Source organism: Pezoporus wallicus, unplaced genomic scaffold, assembly GCF_028554395.1.
Source record: "Pezoporus wallicus isolate ANWC-B61680 ecotype Strahan unplaced genomic scaffold, APGP_CSIRO_Pwel_v1 scaffold_3294, whole genome shotgun sequence".
NCBI classification, from domain to species: Eukaryota; Metazoa; Chordata; class Aves; order Psittaciformes; family Psittacidae; genus Pezoporus; species Pezoporus wallicus.
Genome location: NW_026635478.1, coordinates 14924052 through 14935483, shown reverse-complemented (window position 1 = coordinate 14935483; position 11432 = coordinate 14924052). Strand labels below are relative to the sequence as shown.

General features: G+C 48.3%; 1 protein-coding gene across 2 annotated transcripts in view; it reads right to left on the bottom strand.

Annotated features, from left to right (window-relative positions):
• Positions 1–2609: 2609 nt before the first annotated feature.
• Positions 2610–11432, bottom strand: part of LOC130609839 (alpha-2-macroglobulin-like) — a 29603-nt gene continuing 20780 nt past the window's right edge. For both annotated transcript variants that reach the window (XM_057429196.1, XM_057429206.1), the window contains exons 22-36: positions 11156–11207; positions 10553–10636; positions 10005–10181; positions 9456–9540; positions 8174–8330; positions 7754–7828; positions 7341–7506; positions 6825–7048; positions 6023–6241; positions 5605–5732; positions 5160–5250; positions 4389–4457; positions 3906–4008; positions 3467–3508; positions 2610–2764 (exon numbers count right to left, since the gene is read on the bottom strand). In XM_057429196.1, coding sequence (XP_057285179.1) covers positions 2739–2764; positions 3467–3508; positions 3906–4008; positions 4389–4457; positions 5160–5250; positions 5605–5732; positions 6023–6241; positions 6825–7048; positions 7341–7506; positions 7754–7828; positions 8174–8330; positions 9456–9540; positions 10005–10181; positions 10553–10636; positions 11156–11207 — 1698 coding nt within the window. In that variant the 3' untranslated portion in view covers positions 2610–2738. The remainder of the gene's footprint in view (positions 2765–3466; positions 3509–3905; positions 4009–4388; positions 4458–5159; positions 5251–5604; positions 5733–6022; positions 6242–6824; positions 7049–7340; positions 7507–7753; positions 7829–8173; positions 8331–9455; positions 9541–10004; positions 10182–10552; positions 10637–11155; positions 11208–11432) is intronic.

Genomic DNA, 11432 nt, shown 5'->3' with positions numbered 1-11432 from the left:
TTGTCACTTTGTCTCCTGTGGTATTTGGTGTTTCCTCACTCAAAACCTTTTTGAAACCTCAACTTCAGAGAAGTCTATGGAATGAACTGGATTCAGTGAAAGCTGAGTAAATTTTCTCATCAAGCAAGCTTACTAATTGTGTTTTGGTTTTATTTAGAAATAGTAAAACAATGTAATTTCCTACCATGAAGCAATTATTTTTTCCAAGTTCTCAAAGCCACATAGCTTTTGGTTGCTGAATTAAACTGGTTTGATTTTAGACCATTGTGATTTGCCTTTGAATGTTCCATGGGGATAGGAATTCAATGTTCAGTGTAATTTCCTACATGTTATGCTGTGGAGGACCTGCAAGTTTGTGACTTTGATTTACAGCTTAGTAAAGCAGAGAGATGTTAAACTGCTTTACAGATACAGGCTAGCCAGGGAGCCCCAGATGACAAATGAGGTGGCTGCCCACGGGTGGCAGTCAGGTGTTGTCTAATTTAAAACCAGGCAGCAGCAAAACATTGTGTTAACTCTTTCCATGGTAGACAGCCATTATTCACATTTTGTGAATGTAACAGACTCTAGTGATTTTACAGACTTTTGTATTAAATTATCATGATGGCGATGACTTTGTTTCACATGAAGCAGAAAAAATCAAACACCATAGCTGCGTAGAGTACTCACCAGAAAACAAATTAAAATGAAGAGGCTGTTACCATCCACCTACAGTCTGCTGTGAAAGAGGGTCTGTATTTTTAGCCCTGTGTCTGTATGCACAAATTGGCAGACCTAGCATTTTTTAACCCATCACGGAGGGGAAAATGATAAAGACCTCATGGAAAACATAAGGGGTTTGGCTCATAAGGTGGCTCTTGGTTAAAATTCTGACTATCTTGAATGCCATCATATGGCATGTACAGGACAACCAGGCGATCAGACCCAGTCAGTATGGGTTTATGAAAGGCAGGTCCTGCTTGACCAACCTGACCTCCTTCTGTGACAGGGTGACACACTTAGTAGACAAGGGAAAGGCTGTATATGTTGTCTACTTAGACTTCAGTAAAGCTTTTGACAATGTTTCCCACAGCATTCCCCTGAAGAAACTGGCTGCTTATGGCTTGAATGGGTGTACACTTCACTGAGTAAAAAACTGACTGGATAGTTGAGCCTGAAGAGTTTTGGTGGATGGAGTTAAATACAGTTGGTGGCCAGTCACAAATGGTGTTTGCCAGGGCTCAGTATTTGGGCCACTTCTGTTTAATATCTTTATCAATGAACTGGATGAGGGGATCAAGGGCACCGTCAGGAATTTTGCAGATGACACCAAGTTGCGTGAGAGTGTTGATTTGCTGGAGGGCAGGAAGCTCTGCAGAAGGATCTGGACAGGCTGAATCAGTGGGCTGAGGCCTATTGTATGAGGTTTATCAAGACAAAGTGTCAGGTCCTGCATTTGGGTCACAACAACCCCAAGCAACACCACAGGCTTGGGGAAGAATGGCTGGAAATCTGTTCAGCAGAAAGGGACCAACAGTCACTTGAACCTGAGACAGTGTGTGCCCAGGCAGCCAAGGCAGCCAGTAGCATCCTGGTTTGTATCAGAAATATAAGTAAATGCCAAGTAATTGAGAAGTGACCAACCCCCTGTACTGGGCACTGGTGAGGCCACACCTCGAATCCTGTGTTCAGTTCTGGGCCCCTCACTACAAGAGAGACATTGAGGTGCTGGAGCAGGTCCAAAGAAGGGCAACAAAGCTGGTGAAGGGTCTGGAGCCCATGTGATTAGGAACATTTAAGGGAACTGGGGTTGTTTAGTCTGGAGAAAAGGAAGCTCAGGAGAGACCTCATTGCTGTCTACGGCTGCTTGAAAAGAGGTTGCAGCAAGGTGGGTCTCCCAAGTAAGAAGTGATAGCACAATGAGAAATGCCCTCCAGTTGCACCAGGGAAGGTTTAGACTGGACGGTAAGAAGAATTTCTTCACCGAAAGGTTGTCAAGCATTGGAACAGGCTGCCCAGGGAAGCGGTTGAGTCACCACCCCTGGAGGTAAGAGTCCTCTACATGTTGCATTTAGGGACATGGTTTAGTGGTGGCCTTGGCCGTGCCAGGTTAGCAGTTGGGCTCTATGATCTTAGATGTCTTTTCCAACCTAACCAATTCTGTGATGCTCTGAATGACACTGCTAAGTTTCCAGTCCCTCTCTACTTCATTTCAACTGTTCAGAAACAAGCAGACACTGTCTCCACTGGGAAAGCCCACAGATCTTCACTTCTATCTGGCCTGAGATTGAACAGATTCACACTGTCCTTCCACCTCACAGCAGTGATTTCAAAGGGGTCAAAGGTGATAGTGATCAGAGGTTTATGTCCAAGGATTATCTTGCAGAAAATACTGACTTTTAGAGACAGGGAGCCAAACAGGTAGGATCTCCTCTCTTCCTGGAGAAGGGGCAAGTATGGATAAAAACCTCCCCACTGCCAAAAGCTATCTGCTTTCTGGCATTCCTCAGGAGTGGCCAAACACCACACTGCCATGGGTGGCTCTGGATTTTTATCTCAGGCCATTACACAGTATGAGCTATGGATAGGACAAGACACAAGTAATAAAAGATAAGGCCAGATGCATCTGATGAGAATCAAGACTTAATTTATTTATAGTGTTACTTTCTTTTTGCAGTTGAAGTGTTCCCCTCAACAAGAAGATCTTCTAGGAGGAGTGATGGGAGCTGATCCAGCAAGACTCGGACAAGATGTGCTTTTCAGGCATTTCCCTGTTCAGTTCCAGCTGGAGGTGGGAAAAAGACAAGAGTGAGGTAAGAATCCTGGTGAAACAGTGTACATCTCTGTGTTCTGGTGGCTGTATGACTTCAAGTCCTGTTAAAATCTGGGAAACTGCTTCATCTAAACTGCCCAGTTGCAGACAAATAACAGAATGGGAATGGCCGGGAACATTCAAGATATCCATGCTACAGCGAGGGGAGGAAGATTTATCCTGAAGACGTATGAGCTATTCTAGTACACATTCTCTCTCAGCACCTAGATTTCCCAAAGGAAGGCAAAAATAACCCAGGGCAGAGCTTGAAAGATGTTTGAAAGATAATTCCTCAATACCCTTCTATATCTGCAGTGTGGCAAATGTGGCCCTGAAAATGACAGAGACGCAAAAGGCAGAGTGTGGTGTTCTGCCCCAAGGGAGATTTCAGTCTTACTTGTACAATGTGACACACACACAGAGGAAAAGACAAGTGCCTCTGTGCAAATGAAGGCAGTAACACTGGCATTCCTATTCTCGTGAAACAAGATGAAAGCTGCATCCCACCTCAGATAGGACATCAGGTGGCAGCATTGTTTTTCATGTCTGTACTGAGGCATGCCTGGAGACTGCTGAGAGAATACACAGACTGAGGAAAGATCTGCAAAAACTCTTACTTGAGACGACCTGTAATAGCCCACGCTGGAACATCTCAGTTGTTTGTGTGCACCTTACCTGTGGCGCAGGGAGCGCTGTACTCCTGTGTGGCAAACTCATCTGGAAAAGAGAAGGGAAGGGCGAGAGCGGGCTGTCAGAGGGATGGGTACCAGAGAGACCTTTGTTCCAGGCCACACAGCAGGCTGCTGCCACCGCCTGGGGGGGCTGGGGGGATGCTTCCTCTGCCCTGTCCCTCGGGGCAGGACGGCTGCACAGCACACCTGACCCCCACAGCGTTCTCTGGGGCCTGCCCGGGCACGAGGAGAGAAGAAGAGGGAGGAGGGCAGGGTTGTGGCCTCCAGCCCTCGGGGCCCCTCTGTGCTCCGAGAGCTCAGGCAGTGCAGGGGAGGGAAACAGCCCAGGCCAGGGGCCCCTGTGGGTCCCCACAGCCCCTGTGCCCCTCCGTGCATCCCACTGCCCGTCCTCACTCCCACGGGTACCCCGGCCCCGCACTCACCTGTCTCGTAGTAGTCATAGACCTTCACCTGAGCCGGCTTCAGGCCCTGCACAGGGATGTCCCGCTCCACCGTGAAGGAGAAGCTGAGGGTCTCGCTGCTCAGCTGGGGAAGGGAAGGGAAGTGGTGGAGGCTCAGGGTGTCTCTCACCTGGGCTCCCCGATCCCTGCGCACTGCCTGTAGGCTCCCTCACTGTCCCCTGGGCCCTGCGGGTGTGGGGGCTGTGGGCTGAGGGGCCAGGGGAAACTCTGGGGGCTTTCCCCACAGTGCGGGAGGTTCAGGGACCAGGCTGTGTGCAGGTGGAGGGAGAGCCTGGGGAGGCTGGACCAAAGTACCAGTAAGCCTGAAGGGTCAGCAAAAGTCAATGAGATTCAGTCCTATTGTCAGAGCCAAGGTAGTTTTGAGTCCCAGATCTTTTGCCCTGTGTGGCCAAATTTCTCAGTGCCTGCATTTCTTACACATCCTCGCCCCAGGCAGATTCTCACCTTTTCCACATACACTAGGACATGGTTGGTACTGATCTCTGTGCGTTCAATAAGGGGGCGGCCTCCCAGCTGAAGAAAGAAGATGAAGATGTTACTGCATTGAAAGTGGTCTCTCTGTGCCCTTTGCCCAGCCCTATGGATCACATGTACTGTGGATGAAATACTGGGGTTATTCAGGGAACTAACTCAGCAGCATGGAACAGCCTCTTTGGTCCCCAGGCCTTCCTTTTGCCAGCCTGGCTGAGCAAGTACAGCTTGGCTCCAGCAGGAACTGAGCATTGGTTCAAGCACAGTGATAGAATGATTCAATACAAATCCATTCCTTCTGCTTTATAGTCCTAGAGGATCTTATGATCACTTTTACTTTCCAGACCATGCACCTGTTCAGCACCTCAGTGACACAAAACCCTAAAGCTAAAATGCTAAGAGGTTGTCAGATCAGCAGAGGGAAAAAGGAAACAGCACTTCATATGAATGTCGTGTGCACAGATACAAATTTAGGGACACTATGATAACAATCACCAGACAACAAAACAAAACAAAACAAAAAAAAAAGTCATTAGACTGTTTTCCCTACATTTCTCACTTTGTTTCCCCTTCTGATGACCTTATGCCAGGTAGAAAAAGAGAGTGCTGTTCTCAGCAAGTGTGCAGATGTCAACACTGAGATCAAGCTGATTCAAACCCTGAAGCCCTCTAGATTGCTATAGACACTTGCAAGGTGTCCTGAAGATAAGCTGAATGTTGCTTCTTTGACAAGCAGGCTCCTACCTTCCTCACAGAGGACTTCACAGGGATGAATCCCGACAGCATCTTCACATCCACGATCACCATGTTGGAGCCATTGCGCTCCCCAGTGTAACTGAGGAAGCAAGCAACAAAGGCAGAGTGCACCTCAGGTCAAAGCTGGAGGCATTTCCACCTTTTCCATTGCACTTGGCACCCCACCATGTCCTGCCAATCCAGCCCCTACTTCTCCAGCTGTGCCAGGCTCTCCCAGCCATCTACACGTGCGCTCAGTAGCCCAGCCCTGGGCTGCCCACATAGTACCACCACTGCAGGACATGCCCTTCCTCTGCAGCCTCTCATCCCAGCCCAGCTGCTTCCCACCCTGCTTCCCCAAAGTGCCTTGCTCCTCCGGGGCTCCCAGACCAGCCCAGCAGACCTCCAGCTCCCACGGCTGCTCAGGAAGGCTCAGACCGAAACGCAGACTCACCTGACATTTATGCCAATGTCAAAGACCTTGTGAGCCTTGGAGTCTGCACATGTCTCCGGGAATGTGTACACATGAAGCATGAAGGGCGCATCCTGCTGCGAGGGCTGCACGTTGTACTTCAGGCTTGTCTAGGGGAGAGCCAACGGCTCTGTGTGAGCCTGTGTGCATGCTCAACACATGACAGAGACCATCCCCTCCCCATGCAGCCTCCTCACTTCTGCCCTTCTCACAGCTCCTCCACACTGAGGATCCTGCCCTCCTACTCTTTCTCCTCTCTATACCTCTGCTCTTCTCCTCTTGCCTCTCCCAGAGCCTTCCCTCCCATTTCTCCTCTCCTCCGGTCCCTTTTGCTCTCCGCCTGGCTCCTTCCTGGCCAGGGCTGCCCTCCCAGGGTGCCACAGGCCCCCATCACCCTCACCTGCACGTAGACGCATCCTTCACCAGACACCTCTGTGCTGTACTCCCCAGGCACGCGGGGCAGAGGCACGCGCTGCAGCAGCAGCCGGTTGCTGGGATCCACTTGGAAATCTTGCTGGAAGTCCCCTCCAGATCGCAGGGTCACTTTGGAAGCCGCTCCGCTCTTGGCATAGGTGACAGCTCCGTACAGGGACAAGGCTTGGAGGGCCACCACCGTGTCCTTGAGAGAGATGGGTCCCAGCACCCAGGCAGATGCCGTTGGCCTATCCACAGCCCGTCCTCCCACAGCCTGCCCTTTGCTGCTGGGGGGCACCCTCCCCCCCATTCTTCACTTCCTCCACTCTTCAGCAGAAAACACAGAGGAAAAGAGCAGCTTTCACATGTTTCTGTTCTCTTCCTTTGCCCTCTGCACAGCAGCTGTGTATTGCCTGAGCAACCTGGTGTAGAGCTCTGCAGAGCCTTCACTCACTCGCCACAGGGTGAAGCAGCAACTTCATATGCACATACCTATTGCAGTGGGAGCCCTCTCCAATGGGACAGACACATATCCCTTATGGCCCTAACTTTCTGCCCCGACGTGTCAAGAAAACCAGGTCATTAATCAAGGCATCAGTCATTCCCAGAGGCATTACGTGCTTCTTAGCCTCCTGGCAAATTGGCAACCATGACACATACGCAGGGAGATACTGCAGGGCTACGACTGCTGCCTGCCCTGTCAAATGCTAGTGTTCTCCCACCTGAGCCTCTGACACTTCCCGCCTTCTGACACTGAGGTGTGAGGTGGCAGGGAGGAAGCAGCTCACCTGGGTGGAGGAGAAGCCCCCATTGGGGTTCTGCTGAGCGCTGATCCACTTTGCAATGAGAGCTGCGAATGCCAGCTCCTCCTGGGAAGGTGCCGGCTGCGTGGTGAGGTGAGCAAGGAGCACGTAGGACGTCATCTCCACTTCAGCAGAGGGAGCCCGGGGGCGATAGTATGGGAGAGCAACCTCTGGCTCTTTCCCAGGCCGCTGCCAGTGAACGGACCCATCTTCACAGGAGGCAGGGAGCATGGAGATAAGACAACAAACAATTAGCAGTAGTTACTGCAAGGGAGTTCTTGATCTGCTGCCAGTCCAGCTGGGAGGACAGAGCCTTCAGGATGCATCTGTCACATAGGATAAAGTGGGGAGGGTGAGACAGCTCCTCGCTTGCTGCAACTAGGCTGAGACTGCTGAGGCTCAGTCCCCAGGCTGGGTACCTCTTTGTCCTAGACTCCAAGTTCACACATACTTGGGCACCTGGAGGAACCAGGGATGATGTAATGCCAGTGAAATACTCACCTTTTTTCACGGCTTCCCTTTCAAGTGAGGCGAGCAATGCCTTCCTCTTTTCCTCCTTCCCTGCGAGGGCGAAGGCGTATGCCATCAGTGCCTTGGTGTAAACATGGGTTTCTTTCTCACCTGCTGCCATTTCCAGGCAGAACAGGGCATTACGTACCACAGACTGCTGTGGAGAGATAGCCAGTGATTAGGTGGCTTGGGACAAATGAGGTTTTTGCCTTCCTAACAGTGCAGCATTCCAGTGAAATTTGAGGAGGGGGCTACCAGAATGATGTCTAGGAACATTTATGGTATACACATTTCAGAAATACCCAAATTGTCAGCATATAATTCTTGTATCACAGAGGTTAACAACTAAGTCCTTTTTCCAATCTCCAGCAAATTCTGGTGCAAGTTAAGGTGCGGCCACGTACAGTTACAGGCAGAGGAATCTCCAGCAATGCAATAGTGATGTATGCTGTCAGTGAGACCTCATTGTCCACTCCACCCTGCAGAGAAACACAGAGTTAGATGCTCACCCCACCTAGCTTCTTATCTTCTATCTTCTCTCCCAATTCAGCAGCAATACTTTACTTTGTATTTTAGACCCTTAGCTTGCCTCCTCCCCAATGCAGCTAATATGAAGTTATCAATACCACTTTAAAAGTGCAGATTAGCCTTCATTTTCCTTCTATTGTGACAATCATACAGAATGGCATTTGGCTTCCTAGTACTTGCCATTGACATGGGAATTTCCCATCTGCCTGTATGTTCAAAAAGCTCAAATGGACCCATCTGACTTTTGCTCAAGTTCTAGCCTTATAAAAAAAACCCCAAACAAGCAGACATGTTACCTTCATAGCGTTGTTCAGGAGTGTGCCAGAACTGCGGAAACAGCCGTTCTCCTTCTGTTTGTATGATAGCCAGACCAAAGCATCCCGGATGTGCTTCTCATCTATGAAGATATGAGGCCGGGCCTGGGCAAAGGACTTGAGGACAAAGGCTGTGAGCCTGAAAGGCAGAAAGAGCATTGAAAGGGCTTGAGCAGGCCTGTTGTGTGTCTCAGGTGACAGGCCTCACATGCACGTCATATGTCTGGAGAAAGAAAGAATGCCTGGGGAAATTTGGGCCAGTTAGTAAGAGAACATACATATTATATCTTCACCTCTAAAAGTATCTGTCAAAAAAACCTGCTTCCCACCTTGATTTCCTGTTCCTCCCTTATATCATAAAATCTTGTGATCCCTTTGTGTTGAAGGACAGTGGTTGTTGATCTGTATCTAAAAAAAATATCTCTTTGAAAAAAATAGGGAATTGCATGACAGCTAAACATCTGCATAACATTAATACTCAAAATGACAAGGAAGAGCAATTAAGTCCCTGCTAGTTCAGGACTCTTCTAGAAATCCATGCCTCATGGGTTTCCCAGAGCTCCACAGTAAAACAAAACAAAACCATGTTAAAGGAGTTTTTGCTAGAGTTGTTACAAGCAGTTATGGAGCAGAAGCAGGCAGGTGGTGAGCAGCCAACATGCTGTCATGAGCCAAGTATCATTTCAGAAAATAAAAGCAAACAAAATGTGATGAAGTCTTTCATTCTTACCCTTACCTAAAATTGAAAATGCATGGCAACAATATGCTGGAGTAACTCAAAACTTTGCAGTCAGTCACACTGGCAACACACATGCTTCTCGAGGCTGTCTTTGCTTAGTAACACAAAAGCTCTTGGAAAAAAATACAGCACTGCTCTTGGCTTATCATCTTTTTCACTTAATGGAAATATTTCCCAGCAGCCTTCTCAGCAGATGCTAGTCTAGAAGAGCTGCCACTGCAACTCTTCAGCCTTCCTAAGTTGGGATGTGAAATCCCTGCTCCCTTCCTCCCCAGTTTATCTCCATTTCCCTTCTTGTCTGTCATCGTTCTCAGAGCTACTGGTGGGAGGATGCGTTTTAGATATATAACTGGATGGCACAGCCTATTTCATCAAGTAGGAGGCAGCACAGGGACCACACCAGATCTGGAAAGTCTGCTGATCTACAACAGCATTTCCGATTTACTGTCATGCAGCATTTATTATAAATGTATAGGTGAAAAAGAGAAGCATACAGGGAAGGTATAGGCAACATTGACATCTCACCAGGTGTTCCCTGGTTGGCCATAACGTGGTCCAAATGTACTGTAAGAGCCATCTGGGTGCTTGTAGTTCAGCTGCCTCTGATAACCTGCAATGGTGGGTTAAAGCAAGAATCAGATGCCAGAGGAAGTCTGCTGAGGGATGAGAAAACAGAAAAACAGGTGTATCAGCAAAGGCAGAGAGGATAGGTCAGTCCCATGCTAGTCAATAAGAAGTACTGGAACATCCCCACCTCCATGCACTCCTTCAGGAGGAAGGTAGGACATATTAATAACAACTGACCAGTAATTGTAGCAGCTCACCTGACAACTCTGCACTCCACTGCAACCCAATTAGGGAGCAGAGAAAAGTGTGTGATCAAGTACTCTAATGCTTAAGCAGAAGAAAACAATAAAGGGAAAAGCAGCAGAGGGCCTTCTCAGGCATACAGCAGAGACCATCTGTGTATGAAAGAAGCTCTCTTTCCACATCTGGCCACCATTTGACAGAACCACCCCAGGCAGGATCTGGAAAAAAGCCAAAGCAGAAATAAAACACATTGGGTGTGCTCACCGCTCACTAAGTATCCAGTGGCCTTGGATTTGACCTCCTCACTCAGCTGCCCTGTCTTGTTCAGATAGTCCAGGACGTAGATGTTGGGTGCAAACAGGACCATGTTCTGCTCCCCACAGCCGAATGGCATCTGGAGGAGCTGGTGCAGGTTCTGCATGGCAGTGCCCATGATGTCACCTGGAGAGCAGGAGATTCCAGAGGGGTATTGACAATACTCAGGGCTGGATATCATAATCAGAGGGAGCTATGGAACAAGAGAAGCAGGAGATTCAGAGAAGAACAAAAGAAAATCTGGACTGATAAAGATCATGGAAGAAAACACAGAACAGCAGAGAAAAAGATAAGAGGAAAATGAGAGCAAAGTTAGGGTACTGGCAGAGAACCCTGAACAAAAGGACATGCAGAAAGGGGAAAGAAAAAGCACAACTGGAAGTGATGAAAGACAGGAGTGAAGTGTATTGGAGAGCAGGAGTAAAAGCAGTGAGGTAAGAGGCCAAAACAGAAGGGCAGGAACACCGTGTGGTTCTTCTGTCAGGCTGATCACTCACCCAGCACTGAGAAATACGCTCTTTCTGAGTCTTGTACCACATTTGAGGGTAGCAAAAGGAAAAATTTCTCTTTCACAGGCACTTCTGAAAGAGAAACAAGACCCAAATAGCTTCAACGCAGTCCCAAGAACTGGAAGGGAAGGGAGCCTCAATGAAACAAGAACACTTCCTATTAGAAATTATTTGACTTCAGTCACTTCATTTTTCCCTGGCTCTAAGGCAATCTCTGTAACAAATCACCCCCCAGCCATTGTTAGGCACTGTAGATTTTGTCCTCACAGCTTTTGCCTGGGCACACTAGCAAATAGAAAATGGCACTTCTAATCCAGTGCCTGCACATAAGAGAATAGGGATGCAAACTTTCATGCTAAACTTTCATGTATCCTAGCTCATTCCCTGATGCTTAGGCAGGATGGTCCATTCTCTAAGTCTTTCTTCTGTCTTATTTCTCAGGCTTCCAACTGATGGGGCACATTTTGATTACCTAAAAATATTGGCCTATCTGGAATATGGTAGAGGCAGCACTATCTTCCTCCTCCAGGCATATCTCACCCATCAAACCACACAGGAACAAACAGAGAGGGTGGGGAGAGTGGGTTTTACCTTTTACACAGAGCACAGAGTTATGGGCCATTTCCTTCTCAACTCCTTCAGGCTTGGATGAGATGAAGGAAAACAAGAGAAGTTAGTGAGACAGGAAATACAGAAGAACAGAGGAATCCTTAACAAGGACAAAGGGATATGTGAGAAGTGAGTGAACTGTAGAAGGAGGGGCAGTCACAAACACTTCTGAAATACAGAGCTCTGAAATAATAATTTAAGCAAGCAAAAGAAATATGATCCTAATAGACTGGTGTTATACATGGAGTAAGGACAGGAA